This window comes from Trematomus bernacchii, unplaced genomic scaffold (genome assembly GCF_902827165.1).
Source record: "Trematomus bernacchii unplaced genomic scaffold, fTreBer1.1, whole genome shotgun sequence".
NCBI lineage: Eukaryota > Metazoa > Chordata > Actinopteri > Perciformes > Nototheniidae > Trematomus > Trematomus bernacchii.
In genome coordinates, this window is record NW_022987727.1 from 13,154,709 (window position 1) to 13,176,009 (window position 21,301).

The 21,301-nt window shown below is 41.3% G+C and overlaps 1 protein-coding gene across 2 annotated transcripts in view; it reads right to left on the reverse strand.

Annotated features, from left to right (window-relative positions):
• Positions 1 to 21,301, reverse strand: part of prex1 (phosphatidylinositol-3,4,5-trisphosphate-dependent Rac exchange factor 1) — a 94,942-nt gene that overhangs the window by 71,839 nt on the left and 1,802 nt on the right. For both annotated transcript variants that reach the window (XM_034144881.1, XM_034144882.1), the window contains exons 2-3: positions 4,557 to 4,622; positions 4,245 to 4,367 (exon numbers count right to left, since the gene is read on the reverse strand). In XM_034144881.1, coding sequence (XP_034000772.1) covers positions 4,245 to 4,367; positions 4,557 to 4,622 — 189 coding nt within the window. The remainder of the gene's footprint in view (positions 1 to 4,244; positions 4,368 to 4,556; positions 4,623 to 21,301) is intronic.

A 21,301-nucleotide genomic window follows, 5' to 3' on the forward strand; every position in this document is an offset into this window, starting at 1 on the left:
GATGTATTGCAATAATTTGATTGTGGTGGTACTTTCCCCACCGCACAATGCACCGCTATTTTAGAGGCATCTTATTCTTTGGCAAAGTATTCTTAAAACCAGGCAGTTTGCATAAAGATTCTTAAATTAACCAAGGTTTTCTTATTTGTTAGTTAAGGACAAGATCCAAACAGTCATAGCACAATTACCCACATGTATGTGCTGAAAAGTAAAATAAAATAGTTTATTGTGTTTTCTTTTATTTGTTGAATTAAGCAACATTTTTCTATATCATTTATAATATGTTTAACTATTATTTGTATTATTTTAGAAACCATTATTGCCTAGTTTTTAATTCAAATAAATACTTTTCTTACACTTCAATTCAATGATGTTGTTGGTAACTGCCTGGGTTAATGAGGCAGTTACCAATAACATGTATCATGTTTATAGGCTATACTATATACTCTAGAGTGGCTACTCAATACGAAGCTTGTTTGGTTTTTACGTCCTGCACAACTATTGACCTGTTTTTCTCTCTTTTGAATTTAGATTGGGTCTTTTTCACCAAATGTTGTCAAATGTATTTTCAATTACGTGCGCATAGGTGATAATTAGGATCAACTGGCAGGCTTTCAATTAACAACGACAATGGAATGAATAAATAAAAGATTACAGATGCAAAGCATCGAGCACAGTTCAAAATGTGGCTGGCCAGTTGCATCAAATATGTGCATACCTTATGTCATGAAGCAAAAGGTGAATAATACAGGGCTCGTTGGAAACATTAAGTAATGCTTCATAAAGCACTTTACAGGGATGTAAATTGCACACCAAGTGTGGGGTTAAAACATGGAACAATCACTGCATTGTCCGTTAACTTATTGCTGTGGGTAGACTTAGCAACTTTAAAACTGCACTCTCCAATAGCCTGCTATTCATTAAACCACAGAGGTTAAAAGAATAAGTCTTCTGCCTGCCTGCTGTCCACAATAATTTAACCAGAAATGGCTAGCAACGACTAAAGTGAACATGCCTAGACTGTGAAGTCCAGCAGTAAACAGGAAGACATGTTTCCATGCGTCAGAGTCCCAAACAGCTTGTTGGTGTTCTTGTACATAAATTAAGCCGTTCAGTCTATATCAGAAAGACACCATCAACCCACAAACAGACTACTTTAGCACACTGAAAATTAAAGGGGCCCTATTACGCTTTTTGGGGTTCTCCCTTCCCTGTAATGTGTTATATAGCATTTTGTGCATGTAAATGGTCTGCAAACACTCAAATCCAAAAGTTCACGCCAGAGGAAACTTCTCTCCTTCGGTTTACACTTAAACACTCCTGATATGGTGGCACTTAAGTACCTCTACTTGAATTATATTAATTGCATCTCCTTTCACTATCTAGAACTGAACCCTGTTGGTCCCAGAACAGCATGCCTTTTTCAGCTATGTTTACAACTGAAGCCCACTCCAAGGTATTTCCTTCTGCTCAGGTATAAACAACTTGCTCAGTCAATTCAGGCACAACTAAATGTCTAACCAGGGGCAACATGTGAACCCTAGAGTCAATTTTAAACATCGAGTCTACTCTGGAAGACTGAAAGCCATCAGTTGTACCTAAAATAGCTCAAAGACTGGGGTTGTCCCTTAGATAAACATAAGGCTTTATTTGAATTCTTCATCATTGGAATGTTATTCCGCAGGCTAGATGAGAGGTTGGTATCACACAGAGGAATCACATAGAGTCAAAGCATAATGGGAGTAGTTCAGAAAGTGCATAATGACACGACTGTTGCTCCTCGCACAGTGCTCATGTATACACTCCCAGAAATAGAGCAAATATTGATGTCTCTGATTTCTGCTCCAACATGAGTCACTTTTTCACCTTTGCAGGGCTTGAATAATCTCATGCATGCCACGTGTGTGCGTGTGTGTGTGTGCGTGTGTGTGCGTGTGTGTGCGTGTGTGTGTGTAATTGGTCAAAGGAAATGTACTCATTCCAAATCTTTGCCCCAACTTCGTAGGAAAAATGTGTATTTGGCTAAAACTGTCCTAGATTTATTAATAGTAAAACGGGAACATCTGTATACTGTTTAACAAGCGGCATGATTTGATTCTGGTTATTTAAATGTACCTTTTTTTTTACAGCTGCTGCCTCCCAAGCCCTCTTGGCAACATTTGACTTTGAATAGCAATGAATCTTCCCATTTGTCTTCCCTGAGCGTGAGTGGCAGACCGTCTAGTGGAACAATGCGGGAGGTTAATCAAATCCAAGTCATGGTGTTGACCTCTGCTTGAGGTCAAGGGCTACGGCTGAAGGGCGCCAGACGGGGCCAACCGATTGGCTGAGACGTGTCAGTGTTGAAGGAGACAAAGGTCATGGGTTTGTAGAGGGAGATGTAATGGATACGTAGGGTAACACACTATTTACCATTTTTAAGCAGTGACTGAGCAAGTGTTTATTATTTTATAAAGTATTTTTACGATTTTTCACTTTCACGCAAATGTGCTGAAACAAATGAAAATGTAGAAACGTCTTCACCAAATTGACACCACATGCGCAATAATAAAACTATAAAAAAATAAAAAATAGAAACTCAAAATACAACGGAAAAGTTGGTGTATTTGTATTGAGATAATTTTCTACTTGCAGTATTTTGTTCAGCAGCACTTTTAGTAAACGCTGCGCATGTGTTGTCAAGTTGGTGAAGACGTTTCTTCCTTGACATCTTCATCATCACATAGAACTGAACTAAAATACTACTTAAAGTCATTATATCAATGCGACAGTGACATTAAATGGGTTTGGCTTTATTTCTATGACTCACCATCACAAAGGTTTCTTTGCTGTCATGGCAGTGAAGTTGACTTGAAATAAACGGGATTTATGAAGAGGCCTTGACTTTCCTCCTATAACATATCCACTCTGACCTCTACATCTTCCAGTCTGACCACGGTGCGAAGTGGAAAAAGAAAAGCTTGGGCTCCTCTAATCAATTCTCCATCCTGACACTCGGCCTGACGGACCGAATGACCCTCACACATGTGTGAAGGTACATTTTGATGAGCCAATTCAACAGTTATCCACAGATGTGATTAAACGTCCTTCATGCTACAGGAGGCAGTGGATGTGCTATTATTGACTGTTTCATTTTATAGGGATGGTTCAAATTGTATGTAGACTGATATTTGTGTTGGTGTAGGAGTCATTTATAATAAGCAAAACCACCTCCCCAGACAGAAATGATGTTATTTTGACCAATTCAATTGCATATTGAGTGTACATTTTTGCATGTATGCTTGTTTGTATATTAAATGTGTTTTCTATAGTAAAGCGTCTTTGAGTGCCTAAGGAACGCTAGATAAATTAACTCTGGTATCACTTATGATCTAATGCCACTGCGTTGTACTGGTCTGCTTGACTCCTCACTAGTGGCACTAGGTCATTATCTCCATTTTGAGTAGTCTGTTTTTTGCAGTGAACACTGTAGTTTTGCTGGCTGTCATTTTTTTTAAATCTGGGTCAAGTGAAGACAAACATTGCTACTGATCTTGAGGGTTTATTTGTACACAACAATAAGATTTGTATTCTGCTTCGAGAAACTAAAACGAGTGTCCCGCTGCACTGACCATTATGGCTGATGGAGCAAACTGATGGTGGGATACCTATCTGAAGTGTTGTGTGCCTCAGTGAAAGTGAATGGAAGATAGTTTATCAGAAAGGGACAAAACAGAGAGTGGAGAGAAGGAGCCTCCGATGGAGTGCTACCAGCAGAAGCATTGTCCCCTGCGCTGAGTGACACACCATCTCTTCCTCCCCGGACACAGACCCTTCTTTGTTTGTTCTCTGGGGCCAAACGAGTTCAAACAGAGGGGAGCGGAGAGGGGGGGGATTGCAGAGCGGAGAGGAATCTTTGGATGGAGGGATGGAGGGCGAAAAGAAGGAGATGGCAGAGACACAGACTGATGAAGAGAGACTCTTTTTGCCTGACAGGATGCAGGCCAGTTTGGAAAGGGGTGGAGGTAGTTTGTGAATGTGTGGGGGGGCGCGGGGGTGGGTTGTTCCATGTGAGAAAGAGAGAATTAAGAGGTATTTTCACAGCAGGCTTTGCACGCTTCTCCCTGCCTCTGTGGTTACGGGGTAGCCCATGAAAAGAGTGTGTGTGTTTTTGCATGGAAGAGGAATTCATGCATGAGTATGTGTCAATGTCCTTGTATGTCCGTGTGACAGTTTGCTGTTTTTTGTGCGTGTCATGTACTCACAAACTGCAGGAACACGTGTCCCAGTGCATGATGGGGCTGAGGTTCGGGCTGCAGACTGGCCTCAAATGCGGACAACACCTCTTTGTGCAACTCCAGGATGTCCTCAATGTTTGAAAACAGAATCTGAAAAAACGGGGGGGGATGATGTAAAGGGAGGGGAAATGGAGAAAGGAAGAGATAAAGAGGTAGGGTGGAAGGAAGAGAGAGAAAATAGCAAGGGAAGTGACCAACAGATGGACAGAGAAGACATATTTAAAGCATTATAATATCAAAAACATAATTTTAGATAGGCTTTTTAAGAGGCAATCATACCTTGACATGTTCAGGTGAGAGACACTGTTGGTCATCTGCATTTTTTCTGATTCTGTGCAAAAAGGCCTAAAGAGGAAACAAAAACAAAGCATGTTTAAGAATAAGCAATGAGATGTATTTGTCTAATAAGGCAGAGGAATAAAACTGCTATGTCAATATAGGCATGATGAGTTCTCCATTCACTTAAAGGGGCCCTATAATGCCAGGTTCATAATTGTATTGTGTGTCTCTACTGCAACATGTTTCCATGCTTTAATGTTCAAAAAGTGTTTTTATTCCCATACAGCCTGAGCCTGCTGCTCTGATTGGGTAGCTGGCCGGCTCTGTTGTACATGGTCAACCGCTCAGAGTGTTACTTTGTGATATCACTATCTCGGAAGTAAACGAAGGACTACAGTTGATTCATTTTAGGCAGGGACCTGAACTCTGGGATTTTACCTGTTGCAAACATTTACTTGGATAAAAAAAACTGTATACCACTATAGTAAAAGGAAAACCCAAAAAAGCAGAATAGGGCCCCTTTAATAACAAGACGGGGATCTATCTATCTCATACGCAAACAAACGTCACCTGGAAGTGTGGTGCAGCTTCCCTCTGCTGATCATAAATCAGTATGTATGTGCTCTTTGCTTTGAGAAAAACAATTATAGAGTAAATATAGATCCGTCACATTACTATGCATAAACACACAAGCCTTTGAGCGATAGACAGTCACATGGACTCTCACATACTTAGCGGAAAATAGACTTTCATGGCAGTAAACAAAAAATGGTCTCGCTATCCCCGAGGTACCACGTAATGCTCTACTATATATTATGTTTTTTTTTCCCACTGTGACACTTGAAGCTCCCTGTAGTGGAACCTAATGCACCTGAGCACTCAGCTGTAAGACATGAGCAAATAAATGCTTCATTGTTGTAGGATCTACACACACACCACTTCACCGTGGACAGCCGTAATAGGCTCATGTCAACTTGAGCTTTGCTTGTGTGTGCAGTTCTGTCCGTGTGTGTGTCCATGCCTGCCAATCAGAACCATGACTTACAGATTTAGGAGGAGAAAATAGAGGAGAAGGGAAGTGAATGTGCAAAACAGTTTATTTGATTCTCTCTTCCTCATTTCTCCGTCTATCAGCCTTTGTCTGACAGGCTAAACCTTCCTCATCTCCAGACGCCAATACTGTCTTGAAAAGAAAAGAGATAAGGGCCACTCCAGGAGCCTCGCACATCTGACCGTCTGCTGTTGTCTGCCGGCATTTCAGCGCCGTAAATCAGAAAATGCCGTCTGAAATGTGTTCCACGTGGACGAAGGGTGTCACAAAAGAGAGACAGACGCGAGGCTCAATGCATATTTATTTCTAAAAAGCAAGTATTACTGCAGTAGCTCTAAACCTTTTGATGCACTTCAGGAAAGGGAAAACCCCAAAAAGCATAATAGGGCCTCTTTAAGATTCAATATTAAAAAAAAACGTAATATGAACATAAATAGTCCCTATATTAACTTTTGGCACTATGCACTCTCGATTTGATCAAGATTAGACCAACATGTTGACTAGATCCAACTGGATGCAAGTGCTTTTTGGTGAATTGGATGAAGAGACCATTTATAGACAACCGTTGCATGCTCTGTAGAGTCGCACAAAACATCAGCCAACTGCATGTATTACTTACAGTAAGTCGCCTGCCTGTAATGAAAGACTGACACTTGTAATCACACATTTGTTCTTAAGATAGAACCCAGCCGACCAAGCAGCAGGCAGCAATCATATCATTTCCTCGGGGACCGAACACTTTTCCCGTCTTTACTGGCTTTCTGCGTAGGTTGTACCAAAATAGAAAGCAAAGGTCCTCAGCAGAGAGCTGCGACCTCGCTAATTAAGAACCAGTATTAAAGGGTAGCAGTAGTTGTTGTGTTCTTCACTGGTTTTGGGAGGGAGCTGATTGTGCTTGAGGCGTACACTAATTAAATCTCCCATATGGTAACTCGTACCATGTCCACACTGGAGGAGCCACTCATGTGAGAGATTGCTCCCTGGCACAATAAGAGGCAGGAAACAAGACTTTTCCTCAGTTGCTCTTAGATGTGGGTGAGCAGGGTGACGGTGGTCGTAGAATAGAGCAAAAGCAAAACAATATAGCGAAGGAGACAATGTTGGATCAGAGGTATAATGTGAGAAATCCAGACTTTGGAGTCATCTCTTATTGACATCTTTCAGCCAGACAGGATTCAGTCTTTCAACAAAATGTGCCACACAGATGTGGTGACAGGGGGATCAGCACGGAGAATGGAGGGAGGGAGCAACAAAGAGATCTTTTCAGTCCAGGTCTCGCCCCCGACATGGCCATTCTCACCCAGGATTGTATTGACTGTCTTCATTGTTCCATCACAAAGCACACAGGTTTATTTGGAGTGAAAATGGGAGGCTTTCACTGTCTTCAGTAGAGAGCCCAAACTGGGCGTGCACACCAAGCATGTCGGAGTTTACTTAAGTTTTTAAAGCCTGGACTGTGATTTTTATGGAGTGTGAATAGAATCAAAAACAGGATATGTCGCATAAAAAAGGTATTATATTACTATAATGGAATGAGTCTCTCTCTATCCTTCAAGTTGCTTGACAACCATTCATATGATCATCTTTGTCCTTTACAATTTTGAATTGCTGAAGACCCAAGGAAGTCCAGTGTCCAGTATGAACTTGTTTTGTTGGCAGTTCTTGAGAAAGCCGCAAGTAGCAATACCAGAGGCCAAGCAGTCGGCAGAACGGGCGCTGCATTAGTGGATATAATTGGACAGCGGTTGACATCTGATGGACAGCAGTTCACTGTGCTTTGAAAGCCAAGCATCATGATTATGCAAACTGTAGTGTGGACTGATTTACATATTCAGATATTCCTTGAGTACTTCGATAATGAGCAACAGTGAAAGTAACCCCTTGCCAAGAGAACAGGCAAGTCAGCCATACCTAACAGAAGTGATTTAGCCTGGAATCTGATTATTTCGATTGGATCGTAACTCCTAATTCCATGTCTTTGCTAAATAACTGCTTCATGATTTAGCATGCAACTAAATTGTTACCGACTCTGGTTTAGAAAACAAAAAAGGAGTGGATTTGTCATGTTTAATTTGCATGGAGAGGGCAATACCTCAGAGCATTGAACACACACACACTGACATTAAGATACAAGATGAATATTGAAAGAGCCACCCTTTTCCACAGGACGAGGCTAAGCCAGTTGTTATTGGGATAAAATCAATCATGAAAGGCAAACAGTAGTCATGACGAACGCTGTAACTCCACTCTACCCAGCGGGCGCAGTTGTTGAGCTCATTACTTCTTAATCAACATGCGGAGAGGCAGCATTATGCAGATGACGCCCTTGTTTACTTTGAAATCTCCATCTCAGGTGACCCATCTGGCTCTTTTTTCGACATTGTCATGAGCGAACCAAGGATGCGTAATCGAGTGGAGGATCAAACATTGATGAATATTATTTAGGCTACATGAACGACGAAAGACAATACCTCTGCCAAAGACGGACATATTTATCTTGCTGTGTGAAATCTGATTCAGCCACAGGTCAGCTCCTTCTGAACCCACCCCAGCTGTGTATTTAATGATGAGTTAGCTTACGTTTTAGAAGCCCACCGCCTTAATCAAATTGTACTGATCATATATCTACCTGGATAAAACACAGCTATTTATATTCATTGTGACCTTTCCCGCCCTACGCAGCTCACAGAACAGTGTGTGCAGACGATGCTGGGTTACTCCGACACCTAAAAATAGCGATGACATCAATCAATGTGTTAATAATAGTCGGTCAGATGGGACGCAAATTCAGTTTTTTGATACCGTTGGATTCATAATAATGAGTCAGAGTGGCGGCACAGGGGGGGCTCAGCTGCTGCACGGAGCACAACAGACATATTGCACACAATGGTCTCTTGCCACAGGGGCGATGTGTTGTTAGGGGAAACTGATCATGATGCAATCCCTCAGGAGACTACAAAATCACGGAGCTTCTTGATAGACCGCAAAGTGGCTGCCAAGAATGACACTAATGCAGAATTATACCACTAATATTTTAGTATGGTTAAGCCAGGGAAGTTCAACAAAGAGGCAGTAGTCGAAAGGCCTTCAAAATGCTATAAATAATCAAGTAGATTCTTGTTGCCATGAGTAGTGTATATAATGTATATTTTTGCCAAATCATTCAATGATATATCATTTTCCCTTGGTTTCAGGAGCAAGAATGTACTTTTGATTAGACTTTTCTTTAAAGTTGAACTATTGCAGACTTATTCTTGTTTCTTTGCAAAACAATAACAAAATAATGTGAAATAATAACATTTTGACATTTAAACAAAACCATTTCCCTGCCCTCTATCCTCATAGTAGTCAGGCATTTTGTATATTCTTCACTGTAGTTATGCAAAAAAAAAAAGAAGAATTGTCAGGACTTTCTCCAAGTTCTTCCGATTGCTCAACACTTGTTACTCATTCATTTCTCCTACCTCACCCTAAGAAGCCTGTACACATCAAGTCCATTCATAACAAAAGTACCTACATCAGCACAATATTCAATCCTGACAGCATAGGAACGTATTTGCAAAATGTCCCCATGTAGTAGCTTGGAGTCTTCTTGTCCATGGTGTGTGTAAATGTTTACATTCCTCCTTTACTACAGAAGCAGGATGATCCTGGTCACAAACTCGATGCTGTTTAGCCCAAGAATTTCTGTAAGTTTACTCAAGTGTGAAACCTCCTTCGAAAGTTAGGTGCCGTTCAGAAAGTTCCTCAACAAAAATAAAAAGCCAACCGTTGTAAGGTTGTAATTTGACCTCCGTGGTGTTAATGAATGCAAAGAGCGCTGCACAAAACACCAAAGGTCTGCATTGGTATGAGCGTTGTTCTAAAATATATACGTTTTGTGCTTCTTTCAAACCAGTTGTTTGAAAGTGCATTATCCATCAGCACTTTCAAAGAATTGTCGTGCCAAAGCAGACATCACACTTCTTCCCAAATGTCTATCGTAACTAACCAAGGCTCAGGAAGAAGTTTGAAACTGCCCTTAGATCAATCAAACATGCTGAATAGGCACTTGCTGCATATTCACGCTGAGTCACTTTTTGAAAGAACTTGTGTGCACGAGTAAGTGAAGACAAGTTCAAAAGCCCCAAAGTGCAACAGAAGAAGTGTGCACGCATGTCTTTGTCATTGTGTCTGTGTGTTGCAAGCAAACAGGAAGTGAAAACAGAGCAATCACCCTGAACAAAAGTCAACACTCTTTAAGACAACCAAATCATTGACAATAATGGCGTTTTTTTCAAGCAGTGGTTCAACTCAGCAGGGAAGAGAAAAACAAACAGTCTGCAGAATGAAGCAGTGCCGCTCGACACAAGAGCAGCAGATGTTGATTCGGAACAGGAAGTGTGGCTTTTGTGCAAAGGAAGTATATGACACGTTTGACTGGCCGATTTACTTTGGGTTCCAAGTCAAGTCAGACAGTTTTTGATACTAGCACGCAAACCAACAAATAAATCACATAGTGCTCTTTTACACTTAAAAAGCTTTTAATTATGGACTTCACCCCTAACTTTGTAGCACAACATTTGCTGTGTAATGACACTGTGTTGCCTGTAGTTCAAAGCAATGACAAAGACGAGTAGAAGATAATGCTTGTTATGGATTGGATGGATTTACATGCAATTTTCACCCAATATAGAACTTGGCAGGGTGAAAGAAAACATGTCTAACCCAACATCAACAATCACCTGCCACTCCCAGACAATGCTATCACTGCTTTACACAAATATCTGCTATTATGAGGCATCAGGCATCGTCTCATATGCCCAAGAGCCAAGAGGGTCTGATTTGTGTTGGGGGGTTTGCTAAATGAAGAGGTTTATTAGACCGAGGAGGGGCCAGACAGTAAGGTGTGAACATACAGATGGACCATATGCTGGTGTGGGTTCACTGTGCGCTCCACTGGGCAGTGAATAAGAGGCCTGCTGCCTTCACGTCTGCCTTGTCTGCTTTTGAACTGAGTTTTCTACCTGCAGCAGAGCCAAATACGCAACCTGATCCAACAATAGCTTCAGCTATCTCTCCGTCAGGGTCTTCACTTTAGTCTAGAACCCTTTTAAATTGGCTTCTGTTCAGTGAGATGACACTATTAAGCAAGCTCAATAATGAGGGAACATTTTTGCTTTCAAGTGACAAATCTTAAGAAAGATTGTAGTTAAAGATGATCTTTGAAGCAATATTTTTCACTATAAAACATTAATCGATCGGGCTTAAGAAAAAAGCAAACATGGTGAAACATTTCTTGTTTTGTCAGCCCAAAACCTAAAGATTTTCAGATTAATATAACACTGAGAAAAGCAGTAAAACATTATATTAGAGTGGCTAAAACCGGCGTTTTTTCTGCCATTTATCCGTGAAAACGCTTTGATTTTAACAAAATTGCTGATTAATTTTCAAATAATCAAATTTTAACCACTAAAAATACTGACTTAACATGAGAAACTCTACACAATCATAATTACAATAGGGAATGTACTGGAGGAGAGAAGTAAGAACAAATCACAATTGTCTAATGAGGTCAAGTTGCCACATGGGAGCAAGTCATGCGAACAGTCAGGCGAATAGATTTGAACAGTTGGAGCTGCTGCCACACGGCTGGCAGGGGATGTTTCCTCAAGGGTCACTCAGTGTCAGGTGGGGAGCATCCTTTTAATTTGGATGTTTACACACTGAAAAGGTTATCCATAATAAACAGGGATTAATGGGAAAAGTAATGTGAGAACATGACATTTTGGAAGCTGGGGTGGCGTGTGTGTACTGGATTGCGTTATACTGAGGAGATTTTAATATTTGGACAGAAAATTCAAGGAACTTGCCAAAGAAATATGTTGCTGTGTTCCAGAATTACAAAACAGACTTAGGAAATAGTGAGGTTTTGGTAAAAAGAGTATTTTTCACATTTTAAATCAACAACCCAGTATATGAAAAAAAACTGAAATACTAAATACTAGATTTAGAAACATTTGCTACTCGAAAAAAGGTTCATATATTAATTTACATATTAATTCATTTTAACCTAAATACGTAGTTTACGGTTAGTCAATAGCAAGGTGCTATAAAGGGAAGTGGTTTTATGAGAAACTGATAATTCATTACATTTGTGGGTCAATCGGATTGTTTCAAACTTTATCATCTTTTCTGGTAAAAATGATTTATTTCTTGGCGTTAATGGGGACCAAACTGTGACATTTGTCCTGATTGCCCATGGCTACATCAGCATTCAACAACAATGCTGGGCCATCTCTCTCAATTCAGATAACTCACAAGAGACCCCGTATATCAAGCTCAAGCGCTAACACTTTTCAGGGTTTTTCCAGCAGACCCTGAGAGCCCCTTTTCAATTCACTGCGATTCCCACACCTACTGAAAAAAACCCTTAAACAGAATCACAGATCCACATATTCAGGCCTTTCTGTGAGAGTTCTCAGGTCACCAGCCTCAAACTCTCTACTGCTCGTTATCCAAGAGAAAACAACAAGCTCAAAACAATGCCTCCATTAAGGGTCTCTCTTTCTTGGAGAGAGGATTGGTGTGACCAGCCACAAAGGGGGACAGGGCAGGTTTGAAGAGGCAATGGGGGCCATTTTGGGGTTGACATGGCATGAAATTGAATAAATAAATGAAGAAATCCCCTCTTTGTGTCCTGGGTGCAGCAGAGCCAGAGAATGGCCCGTGGCGTCGCCACAATAAGAGACCCCAGCAAATCTTAGCAGACTACTTTCTCGCTGAAGCCGTAATTCACATCTCGCCCCAACCCTCCAACACTCCCTCAGCTTGCCTTCAAGCACCAACCAGTCCCTCGCTGTCTTCCAAGAGAAACCCTTTTTGGCCGAGCCAATCACCAAAACACAAAGTCTTCTTTGAGTCATGTCCAGTTTTTTTTCTCCCACTCTCACTCACTTCCGCTTTGAAGGTCTTTAAACTTCAGTGCTCTATGAGTTGGGCGGAAACTAAACGCTACAGGGGGAAGAGAGGCAGTCTGGACCACAGAGAACAGACAGTCAGCACTGGACCAGAGACTTCCTGTTTAAGACTGCCTACTCATCAGCCTGCATCAGCTCTGTTGCATTAATGAATGCATTATGTGAAACTTTCAATGACACTTGCAGTGATAAATCTGTCAGCCTTCTTCTGGCTCAGCGAGCCTTTACAGTCTGTAAAGATTCCACTTAAAATTGTGTTACTGATGCAGACATTTAAACCTTCTGAGCATGACTTGGTTGTATCAGACAAGTTGGCATGACGCATGTAAAACTGAGGGGCAATTTCCGCCTCGTCATTTAGCTAGATTTTCCTACTTTTACAGTGACTGCCCAAAATGATGTGTTATAAATGTCCTTTACGGTAGCTACACTTTTTTAGGTTCAAAGGTATCTTGTCACTTCATCATAGACCCTAGCCACACGGAGACAGTAAAGAAAACGAACCGAATTCGATATCAAAAAAGTATTCCGTCCACACGCAATCGGCACCAGAAACGGTGCCAGAGGCAAGCGTGTGCTCCTGCTGTAAATCTCCCCGGTAGACCACCAGCAGATGAAAAACACCCACCTCTCCGCCTCTTCCAAGGGACGAAGGAACCGTGCGGCAGAGTTTCCGTTAGAATTTATTTTCGCCGGTCAACATGTCCGTTAAAGTTTAAATCTTCCGGATAAAATTATAAAAGTGCCGGTCAAAGGTCTTCTTTGTTATTTATTGAGCTTTAAAACAAATGAATAACGACTCTATATAATAATATAAGAATAATACACAGAGCCTCTCTTTTCCTCCCCCTCTCCTGATAGCCCGTCAGTATTTTCGTTATCAGGAAATGATCGTATAGGGCGTAATCACGGAGCCGTTTGGCCCCCCAGAGCGTTGCGTCTGCAGATCTACCCACCTTGGGACCCGTTATCGTTATCGTTTCTGCGTTTCCCTGTCGGCCTCGTGTGGCCGAACCGTCTATATGATAGAGAACTGTAGCGGATACGACCCGTATCGTCTCTGTGTGGCTAGGGCATAGACTCCCTCTCAATACTGACATCAAGAACTAAAGACAGAAGCACACAACATTTGTTCTCACATAATCCCCTTGTGATAATGGGTATGTAAATAGATTGAGTGTTGGAAGACATGTCTAAATATGTGTACATTTGTACATTGAACGTTAACTGCCAGCTATTCAGGCTTGAACATCTGCTTCAACCTGTAAATCTGTCCAAATTGGGTCTAAATGTATCCATATTTGTACGTTTATTTGTATCCACTACATATTCCCTTTACAGGGAATTTTTTGCGTCCATATGGGCTAAATGCTAACCTAATTTCTTCTCTACTAGTGCTTGTCAGGTTTGTCTATAGCTTCTTTTTCTAAGTGGCTTTTCTGTTGAGGGTTGACATGTGGTGATCAGGAGATAACATCATGGACCAGATTGCAGAAACCATCTGGACGCTTGGACGCAGGTTTTCTTTGGTGCAGGCAGACGTAGGGAATCACAGACTGCATCAGAGTGTGGAGAGCATGGTGTTGAGTGAGCCGTCAGGGACATGTGGAGCTTCAGACAAACCAAGAGCGGCTACTGAAAAAGATGTAGTGCAGCTGATCATTTAAGCTAAAATGTGTTTGCATTTTCCTAAATGTTTCAACCTGGACACGTGTGATTTAGAAAGGGAAGCATGTGTTTACTTAAAGATATGTTACAGAGTTAGTGTTAGGACTTTCAGCTGGGCAGACATAAACAGTGTCATGAAAATAGTGGTAATGTACCAAATAAGTGTCCCAAACCACGTAATAATAGTAATTTAGTATTTAATGGACACACAGACAGTAGCTAGTTAAAGCCATCACTGTCTGAAATAAGTTGTATTCTAGCTTTACTGATACAACTGACCTACATTATAGTCCAACTTCTCATTTTGGCAGCCACCAAGCATGTGTGTTAGTTTCCTCTTCTGAAAGCTTTTAGGATCATTTGATTCTCAGTATTTCATCTGAGTACAAACAAAAGTACAGCAGAGAGACAACAGAGTGTGGAATTTAATTGTGAAACTGAATCACATGTGATCATATGATGAAAAGAGACTACAATCCTGGTTTAAAACAAGTCCCCATTATAATCCTCTTCACTCACATGTTGTCTTTGTGTCTGTCACATGTCTGTCCTGTAAAGGTTCATGTAAATGTGCAGCTGGAGGGTAAAAAAAACAAAAAAACTGGATGTGGTAATAATTCAACATGTCAAAACAGAGTACTGTTTCCTAAAAGGTTTCCTGTCAGCAAGTTAGAAACCAAATTATTCCGCTAACAGCTCAAGCATGTATGACTCAAGCCTTTAATCATGCCATGTTAGTCTGCAAAAATGTCATCACGTTTGAACAAATGCCAAAATAAAAGCCCTTCAGCAACCAGGAACAGGAATTTGTCAGCAGCTGTCGCGAAGAGTTATAACAACATAGCCTACAGACTCTTTAACTCGCCGGGTTAAATAACATAAATAGCTGAAGATCTCTGCTAATTTGTAAAGTGAAATTGGTTATGCTAGCGCTAATGTTTAACAAAAGTGACAATGAAGACAAGAAATGTACAGCATAGAACTTCCCTGTTTTCAAATTTGTAAATATTTTCTGTTCCGTATTTTTTAGCAATAAGATAGAAAATTCAGCATGCAACGTTCCACCACTCACTCAGGCTGCCACACACGCTCTATTGATTCTTACGCTGAACGAGGCATCATTAGACACGCTTTTCATTCAGCTTTGTCACAACATGTACACCAACAGTCTGTCAGGGGAAGTGAAAATGCTAAGTCAAGACTAACCATAGCTAGCAGAAGTAATACAAGCCAAGAGAAGCTCGATTCATAGCAAAACCTCCCACCCCTGCACATAATGACATAATGACATAAGTGAGATTCTCAGGACAACTTGCTCCATTCTGGAAAACTGGACGCCAATTTGAAGTGGTGGAAAACATTTCAATGAGATTGTTCGGATCAGTCCACATTAGGCATGGGACAATGGACATTTTATTTCACGATTGCTCTAGCCAAAAGAATTGCGATTCACAAAATGATACCAATAATCATTCAAATGGCACTAGACGAACTGGAATTACTTGACCTTGCATTTAGTAAAGCAAATAATGATTTTATTGCATCACAGTTAGGATATTTTTCAACAAATGTTAAATAATTTATATAGCTTGAATAAAGGCTTAAATTCTGTTTGTAAATGGACTGTACTTATATAGCGTCATAATGAGGTTTATCCAGATAACGGACATTCACTATCACTTTGATATATATTACGCAAACTTTTTGATGATCAGTTACTTAGTTTAGGTCATTTATTAAGCACGATAAAGTCAAAAACTCAGATTCCAGCTTCGTATATGTGATTCTTTTTTTGTGTTGTACTACTTTATGTCAGCAAACTGAATATATTTGTGGACTAAACAAGACATTTAAGACATTATCTTGGGCTTTGGAACACACGGATTGAATTTCTTTAAAATGTTCTGACATTTTTAAGGAACTCAAGAACGTATTGATTTGTTACTAATCAAGTCCATCTAGGTATTGTATTACTTTTATTTAAAAAACTTAAATTTGAGAAACTGCTTCTGTACCTTGGAACGAAACACAAGCTAAGGATTGTGGTGTGTGTGTGTGTGTTTCTCCTTCTTTGTCCCATTGTGTCGTGTGAGCAGCTTCCTGGCTGGACAGCAAAAAGACATGTAACTCTGACCCGCCCTCACCAGTCCTGTGATCTAACCCAGGCTTTATCAAACATCTCTGCCATATTCTCTGCATTTAAGAGGATTTGTGTTAAGTTGTTCTCCGGTCGTTTTCCTAGGAGGCAAATGACCTGTGACCCTGAGAGAAGCCACACATCTGGTTGCGTTTGAGAAAGCAAACAAACATTGTAAGCCTGCTGCCACAGTTCATAAACCGTACAGGGGGGTGTCTGTGTGTGTAGAGGAAAGTCTGTGGCGAGTCATTCTGTAAGTATCCATCCATCCAATTCATTCACACCTTCTGAAAAACATACTACATGTTACTACACCGCGTATCCACCCAGAGAAAGTACATGTGCCAACGTTGTCCGGGTCATGATCCCCAAGGAGACATGGGAGATCTCGAGTTGCCGCGCTTTCACAATTCAGGCCAGGTCACCCTCTGTATCGTATAACAACATGTTGACAAGCACTTCGCAGAGCTTTTCTCGTGCACAGTGGTAGTGTCTGTTATGCGGTGTTTGCACCAAGAAATCCATGTTAATGAAGCTGTTTGTGAGTCTGAAAAGTATCCCTGCTCTGCATTCCTGGCATGCGACATACAGATATTTGACACAGTTAAACCAGTAACCTGATAGAACACTGATGACTTCAGGTTCTTGACTCTCTGAGCCCCACAGCAATATAATCACTTCTTTAACTGCATAACAGAGAACTACTTAAAACACTAAAAAACGTGTGACATCCTTCCACTAGGATCATGCGAATTCGCTTTTCTCATATGCAAATTTCCAGCTGTAAGAATATTAAAACATCCCTCATGGAAGGAAGAAGGGAGGGCTGTTTTTTTTTTTTTGACATCATGCCTCTGGGTGTTACAGTGGTTTAGACTTGTTAACTTGAATTCTTAAAATTCCTGCCGCAGTCTTATGCCTCAAAGAAATGGCTTATTAACACACATGACTACAACAAGCACCGAGATTAAGTTGGCTTTTACCCCTCTTTTATGTAACATTGCGAGTCTGGCACTGTAACTGCACTGCAAGGTACCAATTACCGAGTGAGATGGAAGCACCATGGCAAGTTAAAGCAGTGATTGATGGAATGACCTCAGGTTAAGTTGAATCTATTTAACCAAAATACCAAAGCCTGTAGCTCTAAGCATGATTAATAAAATGCGAGGGCACAACATGTTCTCTGTTCTTTGCTTTATTCCATCACCAACGTGTCTGTCCATTTAGCATTTGAAGGGTAGTTGAACCTGGGAGTTACAAGACACATGATGAGATGCGTCTCATCCCTCACTTCACAGGACAGTAACTCTTCTACCTGCTGTTAGGTCTTCCCCTTCTCTCCTGCTATGGAAGATGATGTACAGTGTTTGTATGACTTCAGTGGTGCTGAGGTTGCAGTGAACTGAAACCACTGGCATTGTGGCTAAGATGAGAGTTAGAAATCGGCAGCTATTTATACACGCCCAAGCCCAGAGAAACTTCATGCGGGTCTTTCCCACCAAGGGGGAGGGCTGGAGAGATGGAGTGGAAGAAAAAAAAAAAGAAACAAGAAAGGAAAGAGGTAGCAAAAAGAGGAAGCTCGAGGCTGGCTTCCTGCACGTCTGTCTTCCTGGGCACTACTCAGTCAGTGTGATTGTATGCATGTTCACGCGTCTTCCTGTTTGCCTTGTCAACAGTAACCACAGGTGCTTTGGAGAGTCAACAACAGCAAAAGGAGAGAAAGAAGTGTGGAAAAACATGCAACTATGAAGTGTACGTGCACTCGCACACCAAAACACAATATCATTTACCCACACGTCGGTGTTGGACATGTTATATCGCTTGTGTGTGGCCCAAAGCAAGGGTCGCAAGGGTCACAGGGGGCAGGACTTGCAGATGTTTCCTATTATCCCACAGCACTGACGAGACCTTCCTGGTCACCCTAACTCTGGGTCTCACACTTCTCAGAATCAAGAAGGAAGGGCAGACGGTTTTATTGGCCATGTGATTCCACTGTTGTTTTAACCAAGGCATTGGTCAATGTGGTCAAACAATAAAAAGGACAGCGTCTTTCAAAATGGCAATCCCCATCCGTATGGTTTTGAAGGAAAATCCCTCGGTTATGACGCCACTATCCTGTCATGAATAGGCTAAACTTTGGTGGATCATGACGGGGAAAATCCAGTTGTGCGGATTAAATCAACAAAGTGCTACCTTGAAGAAAATCCCCTCTAATCTATGGCGCTGAGAGATGATCAATTTTAGACACAAACAAGGGAATTTGCTGCAACAAAAGCTGGGCACTTATCACCGTAAAGCTGGAATTGAAAAGGAATCATCTTGTTTGAATTGGACTGCTTCCTCTTTACCTCAAATAGGCAATAGATCCAGAGATCCGCAATGATACATAGAGCCAAATGAATCCCTCTAATCCCTCCTTTCACACCCCCAACCCCCTTCTCACCTCTCCTCCTCCCACCATCCCAACATGCTTCCCTGCAGCACATTGGATAGGCTTGCTGTTAATCGCCATGGGATGAGTGACATGCAGAATGGCTGAGATTCCAAAGCCGGATAACCATGTCTTTCGTGTGTCATTTGCAATCATTGCGATTGAGAAGTGATTCTGTACGGGGGGCTAAAGAGCCAGGAGGTTGTGGAAGAGCACAAAGGGAAGTGAAAAAGATATCGGTGATAAGGCAAACAGAGAGTGATGTGGGTGGTAAAAGAGCGAGCTGTCATTCAATCTGCCACTGTTCAATTTCTATTCTGGACATTGGGGGAACAGACCCTGTAAAGATGAGGACTGTCAGGTGGCTGCAGATAAGAAAGACACTGATGAGTCTATCAGATACATTTATATACTGAAACACATGGCTATGATAATGTATTTCTACTTTTATATATAGACATGTCCGGTGTGAAGGCAGAAATGTGTCGGTGATGTAAACCGCAGTATGTCATGTTGTGGTGTATGTTCCACAGAAATGTAACTTTACAGTCTGAACTGAAGTTCACTTTTCTTGAATGGGTAAAACTCCTCCCACTGTTTGGCTTCCTATGTTATCCCACAGAAATCAAAACGTTCTCTGTGTGCTGTTGTTAAGCATTCTGGGATATGTCGGAGATATCTTACTAAACTAAGCAAGGCAGGTTTCGAAAAAAAGCAGACACTCAAATATAAACAAAAAAACTAGGGATGCAATAAGGTTGGTTTTCTTTATCGAGTCAACTGACGATTATTTTATAGTTTAATCAGTTATTGGTTTTGTACAAATTGTCAGAAAATAGTGAAAACTCCCAGTTTCAAAGTCCAAGGTGATGTCTTTAAAATGTCTTGTTTGGTCAATCCAAAACCAAAAATGATTACTTTCAATGTGATATCAAACAGATTGGAGGAGTCCTCCATGCTTAGGACCTTTAAAACAACATTTTCTCCCAATCTTGCCATAAGAATACTGCAATAAGTAATTGCCGATTACTTTTCTGTTCTATTAAGGAACATACTGTTGCATTTCTGTTTGAAACACAAATGACCCCTTAATGAACAATCTGATTCTTTATAATGACTCTCACTTTTCATTCCCCATCACAGCTTCAGCCTGAGGCAATACACCCCTTACCCACCTACCCCCACCCTGAACCACCATATATCTTTATTGAAACCATATGCTGTGAGCTCCCACAGCCAGACTCCCCTTATCAACACCAGTGAGCTGCATGGTGACAAAGCCTCGGCTCCCACTGTGGGAAGGGGAGCAGGCTCAGCTGGACCCTAGACATGGAGCATGGGGGGGGGGGATTTGCAGAGGATTGGGGTCTGTGGAGAGAACTGATGTTTCTGTTCTCTTGTCCATGTGCTCTTTTTAGAAATCCAAGCCATGAGCCCTTAATGCCACAATGTATGGATATCAGTGGGTTTTGGAATGATGTCATGGGAAGTCATCTCATATAGGGTAAATGAATACAGGGCAGCAGGCTTTGGCATGAAGACTTATTCACACAGTATGCGCCCATATGGGAAAATGGATAGTAATGAGGGCAATCTCATGTCTACAGAAACACTTGTTAACAAGATGATACATCAACAACGTCAATCCACTCATTTAAACACTACAGAGCAAAAGCACATACTGTAAGAGGATATTCTTTTCGTTTTTTACCAAATAGGGTTTGTACGGAGTGCCGGAGAGAAGCCTTTCTCATCAAACTGTGAATGCGCAACATTTGGAATCATCAGTTTACCACTTAGGCTTCATCATAACAAGAGAATCAAGAAGGGGAAGAGAGCAGACCTCGATGACTATGTGAAAAATAATGCTTGCATCCGCTTTATGTATCTGATCGGCTCCAACATTTGACTGATTGTTCATTTCCCATGGTTCAGTCCTCCACCAAGTTTCATTTTTCCAGAATCCAGCTGACTAACTAAAACTGAACCAAAGACATAACCTTCGATGAATATAAAGACTGTAATCTTGCCCCTCCATGTAAATGCAGCATTGTGTGTATAAAAGGCCATTCTATGCAAAGACCCCGGTGATAACAGAGGTTCTCTCAAGCCTGACTCCCCTGGGGCTACACACCGTATGGCTTGAATCAAGACATGCCAATTGATGGCACGGTGGAGGGGACTGGCAGCTTTCAGATGTTCACAAGAAAAATCTCCCAGACTCCTCTGATAAATCATTGGGGGCTTTGTCTTTATCATCAGGAACTGAGTTTGGGGGGAGACGAGGTCAAAGCGTGTTCCTCTGCTGCCTGGTCTGTCTTGTAACAGAAGATAAGCCTCGTCTGTGTAACCGAGAAAGGAAGCAGTGCCACAGTTTGGCCCCCCAAGTTTTGTAGAACTCAAATCAGTAAACGAGTTTAGGCTTCAGTTGCATGAATCATCTGCGTTAAGTGGGTATAATCTGGCAAAAGTAGTGCTTTGTTCTCTGACTTGAAGTGA